The 13446-nt window shown below is 42.0% G+C and overlaps 2 protein-coding genes across 2 annotated transcripts; both read left to right on the forward strand.

Moving 5' to 3' along the window:
• Window positions 1–458: 458 nt before the first annotated feature.
• LOC124701783 (nuclear pore complex protein NUP133-like) lies at window positions 459–7219 on the forward strand. Its single transcript, XM_047233879.1, has 8 exons — window positions 459–725; window positions 956–1080; window positions 1168–2940; window positions 3404–4119; window positions 4874–5032; window positions 5180–5498; window positions 5962–6029; window positions 6443–7219. Exons 1-8 carry the CDS (start codon window positions 547–549, stop codon window positions 6989–6991), a joined length of 3888 nt encoding a protein of 1295 aa, XP_047089835.1. The 5' UTR covers window positions 459–546; the 3' UTR covers window positions 6992–7219.
• A 257-nt stretch (window positions 7220–7476) lies between these two features.
• Window positions 7477–13180, forward strand: LOC124701784 (conserved oligomeric Golgi complex subunit 6-like). The gene is made up of 11 exons (XM_047233880.1): window positions 7477–7807; window positions 7898–7950; window positions 8267–8414; window positions 8534–8641; window positions 8991–9058; window positions 9418–9541; window positions 9623–9769; window positions 9913–10173; window positions 10252–10536; window positions 11560–11703; window positions 12432–13180. The coding sequence occupies exons 1-11, from the start codon at window positions 7592–7594 to the stop codon at window positions 12945–12947; spliced, it is 2070 nt and encodes a 689-aa protein (XP_047089836.1). The 5' UTR covers window positions 7477–7591; the 3' UTR covers window positions 12948–13180.
• Window positions 13181–13446: the final 266 nt, after the last annotated feature.

The following is a 13446-nucleotide window of genomic DNA, read 5'->3' on the forward strand; positions in this document are numbered from 1 at the left end:
GTGAATTGTTTCCTTCTTGAAGGCGTTTTTTTTTGAAAAAACTTCTTTTAGTCCGGGTGTTATCTTCGGTGGTGATTAGAGTGCTGCTATTGCGAGTGTTGCAACACCACAACAGGGTTTTGTCTTTCTTTTTTCTCTCTTTTAATTTCCTTTTGGGTTGTGTGCATCTTTGATATCTTTTTACATTTTGTTGGTGCATAGTCTGTAATTGACATCTCCACAATATTAATATATTTCATTTATCAAAAAAATAACAACTGACTTTTCATGTTTGGTCATTTTTATGTCTCGTCTCACAAGTCATGGACACATTCCAGTTATATACGGTTTTCCTATTTATACCTTTAGAGGTTGTGTATTACAAAGAGACCCTTAGCTCCAGCTGACGTCTTCACACTTGACTATTTGTGTCTACAAGGAGGGGCAAAGCGCAAAGAAGAGAGAAAAGGAGGAAACTCAAAAACTCTAGTAAAACCCTAGCCTACCGGAGAGAGCGCCGAGACGCCGGCTAGTCGGAGAGCGTGAGGTGGCTGCCCGCCGCCAAAGATGTTCTCGCCGGCGATCAGGAAGCCCCACCTCGTCCACCGGAGGGAGAAAGAGGAGGCGACGCCTTCACCACCTCCTCCTGCTCCCGCCCACTCCCCATCGCCTGGTGGATTTGCGCTCTCCAATCGCCCCGCCACCGGCACCCCGGCCCCATGGACCTCCTCCTCCCTTCTCGCCAGGTACCCCTTTCTCTCACCTCTCGTTGATTTCACTAGAATCGCTGCATTTCGTATGGCTGTATCTAGTTGAGGCACCGGAAGCGAGCGGCGCGCAGGGACCCCCCCCCCCCGCCCCCCTTTTTTTTTTTTTTTTACCTTACGCGCTGCTGCATATGCTAGCTCGCGTACAGTTTGCCACGGATCACTAAGCTTGATGTTTCTAAATTCTGTTTCTCTGTGCGAATTTTCAGGATTTCGACATCCAAGCAAACGGACAGGGCTGGCGATTCTGACCAGATCCAACCAGTGCGTGTAGCGGAGTTCCCCCAAATCGTGAGGAATGCACAGGCCAACCTTCTGCAGAAGAATTTTTCTGGTAACTGTTTTCTCTGGTGCGCCCTAGCTATTTTTCCTGACTAGCATACATCCTGAACAGTAGATGCCTTTTATGTATCCCTTGCAGGCAAAAACACGCTTGTAGGTGGCATTGACAAAGAAACATCACTTGCATGGATGATATGTGGAAATGAGCTTTATATCTGGAGCTACTTGTCTTCTGTTTCCAAAGATTGTCTTGTACTTGATATCCCGTCTTCTCTTATGGGAAACAAAGACACAGAGTCCCTCTGTGGTAATCAGTGGACGCTTTGCATCATGAGATGGGGTAGTAGTACTGCAACAAGGAAGAGTGAAGAAATGTTGCATCGAAGAAGTTCGACCGGTGTTGTCCTCTGCAACAGAAGAACACAAGCTATTGCTTATTGGCCTGATATCTATGATGAAAGTAGCAAGAGTCCAGCTCTTAGTTTATTTGACCACAGTGTCACATCTCCAAGTGATGGTATATCTGCGTGTTACAGGTTTAACTCACTAATTGCAACTTCCATTCCAGGAGGCATTCATGAATGTATTGCGATAGCTTCTGAGCCAACGGGCGCTTTATGGTTGTTTCAGTGTTCACCGGCAGGGATTCTTCGAAGAGAAGTTCATCGTGATACATTAGGAGATAATGGTACTGACCATCATCAGAGAAATAACGGTGGAAGATCCCTGGCTTGGCTACCAAGTGACATATCATCCGAGGCTGCTGACCGGAAATTCTTTTTGTTGACTAACCAGGGGATACAATGTTGGAGCATCTCACTCTTGCATGGCAACAATGTAAAGAAAATAGTGTCTCAGGAAATTGTTGGTACTGATGGGGAGCTGGGCATAAAAAAGGACATAGCTGGTCAGAAGAACATTTGGCTTTTGGACATGCAGATAGATGAGCATGGGAAGGAGTTCAGCATTCTTGTCGCTACCTTGTGCAAAGATCGGGTTAGCGGGTCAAACTACACTCAGTATTCTCTTCTGACAATGCTGTACAAATCAAACCAAAAGTTCTCATCTGAAGATAATGTGGCTAAATGTGAAAGGTTTTTGGAGAAAAAAGCTCCTTCTCAGGTGATAATCCCTAAAGCTCGAGTGGAGGATGAAGATTTTTTGTTCTCCATGAGGCTTAAAAGTGGCGGTAAACCTTCTGGTTCAGTGATCATCCTATCAGGTGATGGAACAGCAACGGTGGCCATCTATTGGAGAGGTTCTACCCGACTCTATCAATTTGATCTGCCTTGGGATGCTGGAAAGGTTTTGGATGCTTCCATCATCCCATCTGCTGAGGACAGAGATGAAGGAGCTTGGGTTGTTCTGACAGAAAAGGCAGGAGTCTGGGCAATACCTGAAAAGGCTGTATTAGTTGGTGGGGTTGAGCCTCCAGAGCGCAGCTTATCACGAAAAGGTAGCTGTAATGAAGCGGTTGCTGAAGAGAAAAGGAGAAGTCAGGCATTCAGCGCCAGCGTTGTTCCCAGAAGAGTTAGCTCTGAGGCTTGGAGTTCTGGAGACCGGCAAAGGCCAGCATTCACTGGCATAGCCCAACAGGTTGTGGTTGATGAAGAGGCTGAGATGTTACTCAATCGATTGTTTCATGATTTTATTTTGTCTGGCGCAGTTCATGAGGCACTTCAAAAGCTTAGAGTCGCAGGAGCATTTGAGAAAGAGGGTGAGATGAATGTATTTGTTCGAGTAAGCAAATCGATTGTAAACACATTATCTAAGCACTGGACAACTACTAGAGAAGCTGAATTTCTTGCTTCAACAATTGTTTCATCCCTTTCCGAGAAGCGACAAAAACATGAGAAGTTCCTTCAATTTCTTGTCTTGTCCAAGTGCCACGAAGAACTCTCGTCCAAACATAGTATGAAACCTATCTTGCCATTATTATGTTTTTATTTTAGACTTGTATTATCCCTGTCATGAACAATCATACCCTTGGTATATACTGTCAAAGTAGCATGAGTTTGTTGGAGTTAGGAACCTGCCGTAAATTATGTGAATTAATACTCTTTGTTTGATCTTACAAAGCTCATTACACTCGCATTAATTATTCTTTCATTTCTGCTATCTATGTTACACATTGTCAAAACTGATGATCACCTAGATTTTTTGTGATCTTTCTACTATGGTATGATCTGTCATCATTAGGCATCTGTCTTAGTACACACACCTTTTTCCCTCTTAAAATTTATTGAATTGTAATAGTACTCATGTGATAGGGACGTAAGGAGTACAAATTTGACTTATAGACATAAAAGGGGAACTGATAAGCTCTATGAGTTCATTTTGCTACCAAGTAATTTCGTTATGCGTTTATTCCATAGGAGCTGCAATGCTAAGTGTCATGGAACATGGAGAAAAGCTCTCTGGGGTGATCCAGCTCAGAGAATTACAAAATGCGCTTATCCAGCAGCGCTCAAGCACACACTTATCACCTCAGTCCAAAACCCCAACTGCTGGTGCACTTTGGAATCTCATTCAGTTGGTTGGTGAGAAAGCTCGCCGGAATACTGTTCTATTAATGGATCGTGATAATGCTGAAGTGTTCTACAGTAGAGTTTCTGATATAGAGGATCTATTTTACTGTTTGTCACATCAACTTCGGTATATTATAACCGGAGAAGAGCACCCATCTGTTCAGATGCAACATGCACTTGAGTTATCAAATGCTTGTGTCACTTTAGTTCAGTCAGCATTGTACTACAGAGAGGAGCACAAGGATTGGTATCCTTCTCCTGAAGGACTGATAACATGGAACAGTCAGCCTGTTGTGCGGTCTGGGATCTGGACTCTGGCATCATCTGTGATGGAGCTTTTGAGAGAGCCAGGAGCTGCGGATATGCCTATGAAATCTAATCTATGGTCTCAGCTGGAAGGACTCACAGATATGCTATTGGAGGGATATATGGGTCTGTTAACAGCCAAATTTGAACGTGGGGAGGAACATGGTGGGCTAGTCCAAGAATACTGTGAACGGAGAGATGAGCTTCTTGGATCCCTTTATGACCTTGCAAAACAAATTATAGAGGCAAAATATCAGGTTTGGTCCAATCCATGTCACTATTTTCTTAATGTTTTTCTTCGCTACGTGTTCATATTTTACAAGTTTGTGCTGTTCCTGTATCTTCCTGTTATCTTATTTATTATTGTTATATTTGAAATTTCATACTCAGTCCTTCATCACCTCAGAAAATGGTGTGGTTACTAAATAGTGTATAGTGTATGCAAATGATGAAGCAATCTCACACTAAAATAGTAAAATATAACTTCCATGTTATATGTATGCAGTAGTAAACAATTTGTACTCCGTATTTAGGTAGCAGCTCACCTTTCAGTACAGAATCTGTGATTTCCAATTTAGTCGACACTCAAATGAGATTTCAGTTTCTGCTGGAACGGAATGATATTTTAATTGACTTCTCCTAGACCATAATTGAGATTGACTAGTGATCATAAGTTCATAACATAAGTATGCTTTGGTCATCTGCCAGGAATGTAAGTTTTTATGCATCCAAATAGTAGAAGATAGTTTGATGAAACTTGACATTAAGTACCAAACATCAGTTTCTGCTGGAATGGAATGATATTTCAAATGAAAAGAAGCATGTCAAAGATCTATTTGGACAATTAGCAATTTAATGAAGTCAACATGATTGTCCATCCCTCTGTTGCTATAACAATATCTTGACATCAGGCATTCATACTTAACAAGTAACAGTGTGGCTGCTGTCAAATTTGGCTCTTTGCTATTAGTTGACCTTAATACGTGTACCTAATATTTGCGTATCTAACAGGAGTCAAGAGAAGGCAATGAAAATCTTGATCTGAAAGAATCTATATTTAGAGAGGTTACTTCTCCTATTTTGGCAACAGCTAAACGGCATGAAGGGTACCAAACGTTGTGGCAGATTTGCTATGATATCAGTGATACGGTTCTCCTCCGCAATCTTATGGTAAAATTGGACAATCATATCCCCATTTTTCTCAGATAATCTTTCTTCTGCTTGAATTTTGTGTGCATTATGCAGGAGATACCATATTGAATTTTTGTGGTGACCTCTGTTATAGGGCACGGTTTTGATGTTGATCTTCTGTTGCAGCATGATAGTGTAGGACCTCATGGCGGATTCAGTTTCTACGTTTTTAAACAGCTAATCAACAATGGACAGCACGCTAAGTTGTTAAGGCTGGGTGAAGAATTCCAGGAAGAGCTAGCTAGTTTTCTGAAAGACAGGAAAGATCTATTGTGGCTTCATGAGATATTCTTAAATCAGTTCTCAACTGCTTCAGAGACTCTTCATACCTGTGCTCTACGTCTGAGTTCCGGAGAAGATGCTGACCTTACAAGCAACAAAAAGTCGCTGTCCTTTGTTGAAAGAAGACGTCTTCTCTATCTCTCCAAAATTGCTGCAACAGCAGGTTAGCTGTTCCTTCTGTTATTCTTTCCGTCTATACCTCTGGCCAAGGCACTGCAAACAATGGAGTTTGAATACTTGTTCATGATTGATAAAAAGATGACACTCTCCCAATGTTATGTGGGTCTACACAACCTGGCTTCCATTATCCTTTTTATGATGGATAACAGTAGTCAAGTGCTATATTTGAGGAACACCATGGTTCCCTGTCATTGAAATTGTTTCACATGCTTAGGATTGTACACTAATGTGGCATGCTGCATAATTTTTTTTTATCTTGCTAGAATCATTATTTTACGATTCTACTGATTTTTCACAGCATAGGAAATGTCATAGAAGATAATTTTAGTAAGGGAACAGAAATTTGCATCATTATTTTGTATCTATTCCTGTTTCGTTGATGACATGTATTATTATTTTTTCCTTGGTAAATGGACTCCTGACAAATTGCAATTCTTAACAAGCAGGCAAGGATGTTGATTACGAAATGAAGGTTGCACGGATAGATGCTGATATCCGGATTCTAAAACTTCAGGTGAATTTTCTTAGACAGAAAAAGTATATAGGTCGAATTTCTGTTTTCTAATCAATAATTTCCTTGGGACTTTAATGTAAACAAGCCATGTTTCTTGCAATGTTGAAATGTCTCGTCGTTACATGTGATCCCATTATTGGTATGGCTAGGAGCTGAAAATCTACCCAGGCATTGATCTGCATCTGAGTCCTCATGTCTTTGTATGTTCCGTATTTAGATGCATGGCGTTGCTTCCAAGTTCAAACTTGTACGTAGAAGTTACAGTATTTTGTTTTATTTATCTTGAATGAAAGTATAATCAAGCTGTACAAAAGAGGGTAACTCTTGATGGGATGTGGGTGGATGTGTTGTCTTGTCTGAGGAAGCTGGGACAGATAGCTGACCAAATTGGTTTTACTTTTGTTTCCTTGCAGGAAGAGATTGTTCAGCATGATCCAGAATATGCACAGGGTAAATATACAGGCAAGCTTCTTCGTCCATCAGAACTGATCGAGATGTGCATGAAGGGGGATCGAGAGCTTTCTCTGAAAGCTTTTGAAGTGTTTGCCTGGACAAGCTCCTCATTCCGAAGCTCCAACAGAGGCCTTCTAGAGAACTGCTGGACGAACGCAGCCAACCAGGATGACTGGGTCCAGCTCTCACAGGCATCCATTTCGGAAGGCTGGAGCGACGAGGCCACCCAAGAATCTCTTCAAGGAACGGTCCTCTTCAACGCCTCTAGGCTGTGCTATAGCCAAGACGCGGTGGTGTTTGACGGCGCATTTGAGGAGGTGCTGCCCGTGAGGAAAGAGGATGTGTACGCGAGAGGCGTGGAGAGCAAATGCTTCTCGGTGGAGGAAGTGCTGATGCAGCACGACGTCTTCCCGGACGCTGGTAAACTGATGATGACGGCAGTGGTAATGGGCAAGGAGCTATCGTACACTGAACCGGCAGATGATCAACCTGTGGAGATGGACTCGTGATAATGTCAGAGGTGAAGGAAGACTTGTAGGGTAGGTGTCCAGACCCGCATTTGTACTTTGTGATGGCTGTCCGTCCAGTACTCTAGTTTGATAACCACATTCGGAGTTATTTGGTTGGCCGGGATATGAAGTTTCATGTTGTAAACTGCAACATTGTCAGCTCTTTGCCTTTTTTTTTTTAGCTCGAGCTGTGTTTTGAAAGTTGAAACATGCGTTCCCTTTCTTTTTTCCCCTGAGCGTAAAACAAGTTGGTGTTATGTTGGTTAAAAATCGTCGGGTGAAGTTAAAAAGGGGAAATCACTCTCACAGTTTCACTGTGTGCATCAATATTTTTTTACAGTGGAGGGAGATCTACATCTACGGACTACGGGTAGTTGTGGTGGAGGCCCACTTTGTTAGGCTTCTCATGGGCTTTAAGTGAGCCTGGCCTTGAGCCCAACACGGGCACACGGTACTACGGCACGGCGGAAGCCTCAGATCCCAGACGGTCATCACCAGCTCAGGCGAAGCAAAGAGACGACGGGAAGATCACAGCCGAATTAAGATCGCAAAGCCGGTGGCGCTGCACGCAGCGGCGAAGAGGCGGCCGAGAGGGCCAGGATGGCGGCGACCCTGGCGCCGGGGGTCTCCCGGAAGCTGAAGAAGGTGCTCGAGACGCGGACGGACAGCCCAGATCTGCTGGCCTCGCTCGGCGCGCTCTCCACCTTCTACGTGCACAACACCCCGCAGGCGCGCCGCAACCTCAAGTCCTCCGTCGAGCACCGCTCGCTCGCCATCAACCGCCATTTCCTCGACGCCTCCCTCCCCGCGCACAAGGTACACGCCCCTCCTTCCTCAGTGCAGGGCTCACATCGTCCGTCGGTCGTTTGGTTTGTCATTGCTTCAGTTTCTTCTGTCTGCGTGCAGTCGCTGGATCGCGTCGAGGGGGAGGTGAACGCTCTGAGCGACTCCTGGAAGAAGTGAGTGTGTTCTCCATTCTGGCATTTGGGTCCTCTGCTCCACCTGCCTGGAAATGGAACTTTAGCCTATTCTATGATGCTTTTACACCATGTTGTGCTAGTCAATATAGGTGAATTAGTACCTTTTGTACGACCACATTATGTTTTGGCTCAGTCCTTACGAGTTTGGATGTAGAACCTGCAACCATTACCATTCTATCGTTGGTCCTAACTACGACATTTGAGCAATCCTAGACAGTGTTAACCTGTAAATGCGAAGGGTTTCTACCTGGAGCCGCCAATTTAACTTCAATTTCATTCTCTGCAATGGTGTTAGGATCGAGGAAGCATTGAGCAGTTGTAGCGCAAGCACGGGGGATATCATCAGTACAACGGAGCGTCTGCAACAAGAACTCGAGGTTATCACTCAGCGCCAAGAAATCGTGTCATGTTTCCTCCAGGACTACCAACTTTCGAATGAAGAGGTACTACTTCCATACTTCAACGAAATCAGTCATTTCAATGGTTACACGCTGCGATGTCTTACTCATTTTGTACCCTGGCTATCTTGATTATGTTTGTTCACGGAATCTTATGTTTGTAGATACATGCACTCCGGGAAGAAGATATAGATGAGAAATTCTTCAAGGCGCTGCTGCATGTCCAAGAAATCCATTCGAACTGCAAGGTTCTGCTGCGAACACACCACCAGGTATTTTATTTTACAATTGACCCTCGGGTTTTTCTTGCCTTAGTTTTCTAGATCGTAACAGCAGTAACAGTTTCTCTTGCCAGTCTTTCAACCAAATAGAATAACAGATTTTAGCTGTCTGTCATAAATATGCTTTTGCTCAGGAAGCAAAAAAGAGTACATTCCCATAACAGAAGCAGTTAGTGTAGGATATCTTAATTTTAATTTTTATTAGCTTCGAGTTTTCGGAGCTATACATAGCAGGCTCAAATTATGTGATTTGACTTGAAGGTTCAGCAAGAACTAGAACTTCTTATAGCTGATTTGCTAGAGATATTTGTGTTAATATCCTTTTTTTTTATCAATTCAGCGAGCTGGTTTGGAACTTATGGATATGATGTCCGTGTACCAAGAAGGAGCTTATGAAAGATTATGCAGGTACTGGTTGTCGTTCTATCATCATCTTGCCTTTTGCTGTTCCTTTTTGGGTTTCTGTTTCGTAATATGAGATATTTTTCAACTCCACCTGCTGTTACTCTAATGACAATATGATACTTCAAAAAATTTCTGTGTTTTTTTTTTATTTTGTAGTTCTTGATCTATGTTCTAATTTGACCTTACATATGTTACCAAAGCTAGTGTTGGTGACATTTATCTATTACTCGTTTTCACTCACTAGGCACTACTTAGACCATGACTGAATAGTTTACTCAAATTTGCTATTACGCTCTTCTATATAACATGATCAATTGACATTTAATGTTCAAGTGTTGTAACTCGATTTTCCTTGTCATCAGGTGGGTTCAAGTTGAGTGTAAAAAACTAGGCGATACTGATAATCCTGAAGTAAGTGAACTTTTGAGGAAGGCTGTTCGCTGCCTGAAGGAAAGGCCCGTTCTATTTAAGTACTGTGCTGAAGAGGTATACTATGTCTTTGAGTTACATAGTAAAGTTGCCAGTAATTCAAATGGTATCTGATAGTTGAGTTATCCACCTCCATAGGTTGCCAATATGAGGCACCATGCCTTATTCAGGCGGTTTATAAGTGCTCTTACTAGAGGTGGACCTGGAGGGCTTCCTAGACCAATTGAAGTACATGCTCATGACCCTCTCCGTTATGTTGGGGATATGCTGGGCTGGCTGCATCAGGTGCTTTCTTGCTCTAGCCTTATCCATAGTATAGGAACCAATCTGCAATTAGCTAATCAGTTTATGCTAAAAAAAACACTGGTCATCTGTAACTTAAAAAGTTTTCTTTAGCCTTTATAAACTTCTCCCTCTAATGTTTGAAGGCACTGGCATCTGAAAGAGAGCTTATAGCTGCACTGCTTGATCCCGAGGCAATAAGTGACAGTGGTCCAGCTAATCGTCGTCATTCTGTACGAGAAGGTGATTCATCTAAAGGAGAATCTGATATCACTTCTGTTCTTGATAGAATATTTGAAGGGGCATGCCGACCATTTAAAGTTCGAGTTGAGCAAGTTCTGCAGTCACAACCAAGTCTGATAGTTTCTTACAAACTTAGTAATACCCTGGAATTCTATGGTTACACGGTGAGTCTGAAATTCATTTTCTGGATATTTAGTAAAGCAAAGATTTGTTCAGTTCACACAGAACCTTTTCTTTTATAGATATCAGAACTGCTGGGTGTAGACACGGCATTGTGCAATACAATATGGTCACTTAGAGATGCAACACAGCGGACATTCTTCAGCATTCTGAAGAGTCGTGGAGAAAAGTTATTGCGATATCCTCCACTTGTTGCAGTTGACCTCTCTCCCCCACCAGCAGTGAGAGAGGGGATTTCTTTGTTGCTTGAGCTCATCAATACCTACAATAGCATGATGGTTTCTGCCTCTGGAAAAGGGTTAAACTTTGATCCTGTCATTTCTGCAATACTGGATCCTATAATTCAGGTGAGCTTTCTGTGTTGATGTGCTTTGTAGTTTACCCAGATGTCTAAGTGGGCTGGAATAATATGATTTACCATCTTACCCTGTATGTGCACTGTTAGGGGCGATTTGTTTGTAAAATTAGCAGCATTTCGGTGGGACACAGATTTTTGGCTCATAGGAGCCACACTCACACGAATCATAGCCACATGCTGGCACATGGAGATGCGGGCACTGAATTCACATATTCAGGTGTTAAAAGCTTGCCAGAGCAAATACATGTTCAATATAACCTCCAAAAAAAAGTGCGTTAGTGTCATTTGAAAGTAATGTTGATGCCAAACAGTGCATTGAACAGTCAAAAACGGTTTGGCAAGAGAGTAACGGGAGTAGGGCATGATGGTTATGATTCTAGCTGGTTACGAGAATGATATTAGTACCATAATTGGTCTCGATAATCAATACATTGTACAGATATTAGCTCAGGATGACCACCGCATTGTGCAAATATTAGCTCCACAAAGCCACCCCCTAATGGTCCTATTTTATTTCATTGTAGAAGTTTTGGTGTTGTTCCATGTGGATATTTGTTGGGTGGTCATGTAGTATAAAGTAACACTAGACACCTAACATGCAGTAGCAAATTTGTACTTTTACTTGTTTAGCATTAATATACTCCCTCCGATTCATATTAATTGCCTCAACTTTGTCTAGACATAGATGTATCTAGTCAACAAATGCGTGTAGATACATCCATATCTAGATAAAGTTGAGTCAATTAATTTGAATCGGAGAGAATATTATGATTTGCGGCAACTAATATATTAATATGGTTTAGCGGAGCCAATTAGATGACATGTGTTATCCTTGCACACAGTGGTCCGTACTTCTAGTCATCTCATATACAATTTGTTTCGTTATTACCCTTATTCTTATAACCACAGAATAATGTGATGATATCTGCAGTGTGGTCTATAGGGACTTAGGGAGTCATTTACATGAGTAGTGTTACTGCTGCTAATCCTGACTTCCTGACCTGCTCTTCAGATGTGTGAGCAAGCTGCCGAGGCACAAAAGTCGAAAGGTTCACTCGCACGGCGTGGTAGAACTAGTTCTGATACTAGTGGAAATAAGAGAGATTCAATCTCAGTTGATGCTATTCTATCGAAGAATTTGTCTACATCTGTCCTGGTTAGTAGTATATTTTTTGGTTTGCCAATGTTAATCACTTTGACTTGTGGCCATTGTGGAGCAACCTTTAGACGTATGCTCTGGTCATGAACTGAACTAGTAAAATAGACAATCTCTTTTCTAGTTCATCTTCATCACTAGTTGCCACCCAGATCACATAGTTGGAGAACCAATTCCTCCTTTTCAGTTTATAACATATCTAGTTTGTCTTAAGTGAAACCCTTATAAGTTTGACCAAGTTTATTTTTAAAAATGTCCGCGTCTACAGTATAAATATAGTATGAAAACATATTTCATGATAGATATACTGATATTTGATTTGGTATTTCAGATGTTGATAGTTTTATATGAACTTGGTCAAACTTGAAAGAGCTTGACTTAAGACATGATTCCAATTTGTGTTCCTTAATATTAATTTTATCGTCCTAGAATAAAAGGAAAGCTGATTTTGTGAGAAATAGCGGAATGTTGGGGATGTCATGATTCACTTTGAGTTCAGTTTTATTGAATAATTTTTTGGGCAGTAAAATCAGATTAAAGAAATTGTGAATTTGATGCTACGGCCAGAAACCGTTTTTTGCTTTAAGCCTTTGACTTGGTAGATTTTGCTTGCTTTAGATGCACAAATCAATTTGTAGATATTTCCTTACATCCAATCAAAGCAATATTTTTTTCCCTTACATGGTGATTATTCCCCCCTTTCCTCATTCATACCATGCCATGTACAGAGTGGGGAATCTTCATCCAAAGTCTACCTCATCAATTGCTTATCAGCTATTGAGGAACCATTGATGGGTCAGGAGGTTGCAACAAGCTATGTCAACAATCTCCGCTCCATGATTGGAACGCATGTCCGAGCCCTAGCAGAAAAAGAAGCTGATAACATCCTCACGAAATGCGGATTGTCGAGTAAGATGTCATACATAAAGAGCTATAGCTCTACCGAAAGCAAGGATGATGCAAGACCTCTGGCAGATGTGGTGGAGACATCACCACAGATGCTTCTGGAATGCTTGAAGGCATTCTATGGTCTGGTGACTGGAACAGAAGGTTCCTTGCCTGAGTTTGAGCAGTTGCAGGTTCCAAGGCTACGCTCAGATGCTTGCTACGGCTTGGCAAAAGCTCTAGCAGAAGCTTATGAGCTCATCTACAAGGCGGTGATGGATCCGAAGAACTGCTATCCTGACCCAAGATCGTTGGTTAAGCATTCGCCTGAGCAGATAAGAACTATACTGGAAATCTGAGGCCCATACACACCATACCATCTGGTACAATGTAACGAGAGGGGAATCGTGTTAAAGAACCATTGTGATGTATATGTCCTGCTAAAAAAAAGCTGTGGTCGCAATTTTTTGAAGAAATATTGAAGCGGTTACATACACCTTTACTGAACGGTTGTATGATATTGGTGGTCTTGTATCCATTTTTCTTTTATAAAACCACATGAATAATTGAGCTGAAGTGATGTGATGAGGTATAACTGCATCCAACTTGCCAACTACAGTGAAGCAACTGTCAGCTCATACGCTCTCATCTGCAAATTGGTACTCCTGTAGAACATCATTTCTGTTACTTTCAGTGCTATACACTAGCTGTTGATTTTTGTCGGAACTCTGCACTGATTTGGCGGATTCACAAGCTGTAGCTGTTGACTACGACGAGGAGAGCAACTCTGAAGTTTGGCGGGTGTGAAAATTGGAAACTACTGGCAATCAAGTTCCAAGGCTGTTTCTTGGGGAATTA

This window comes from Lolium rigidum, chromosome 3, assembly GCF_022539505.1.
Source record: "Lolium rigidum isolate FL_2022 chromosome 3, APGP_CSIRO_Lrig_0.1, whole genome shotgun sequence".
NCBI lineage: Eukaryota > Viridiplantae > Streptophyta > Magnoliopsida > Poales > Poaceae > Lolium > Lolium rigidum.

Excerpts from the sequence above, each read along its gene's own strand:
- LOC124701783 (XM_047233879.1), top strand. The coding sequence starts at position 547 with ATGTTCTCGCCGGCGATCAGGAAGCCCCACCTCGTCCACCGGAGGGAG. Across the intron at positions 1,081-1,167 it reads TCTGCAGAAGAATTTTTCTG|GCAAAAACACGCTTGTAGGT; the intron begins GTAACTGTTTTC and ends TATCCCTTGCAG. Across the intron at positions 4,120-4,873 it reads TTATAGAGGCAAAATATCAG|GAGTCAAGAGAAGGCAATGA; the intron begins GTTTGGTCCAAT and ends CGTATCTAACAG.
- LOC124701784 (XM_047233880.1), top strand. The coding sequence starts at position 7,592 with ATGGCGGCGACCCTGGCGCCGGGGGTCTCCCGGAAGCTGAAGAAGGTG. Across the intron at positions 7,951-8,266 it reads CTGAGCGACTCCTGGAAGAA|GATCGAGGAAGCATTGAGCA; the intron begins GTGAGTGTGTTC and ends CAATGGTGTTAG. Across the intron at positions 9,770-9,912 it reads TGCTGGGCTGGCTGCATCAG|GCACTGGCATCTGAAAGAGA; the intron begins GTGCTTTCTTGC and ends TAATGTTTGAAG.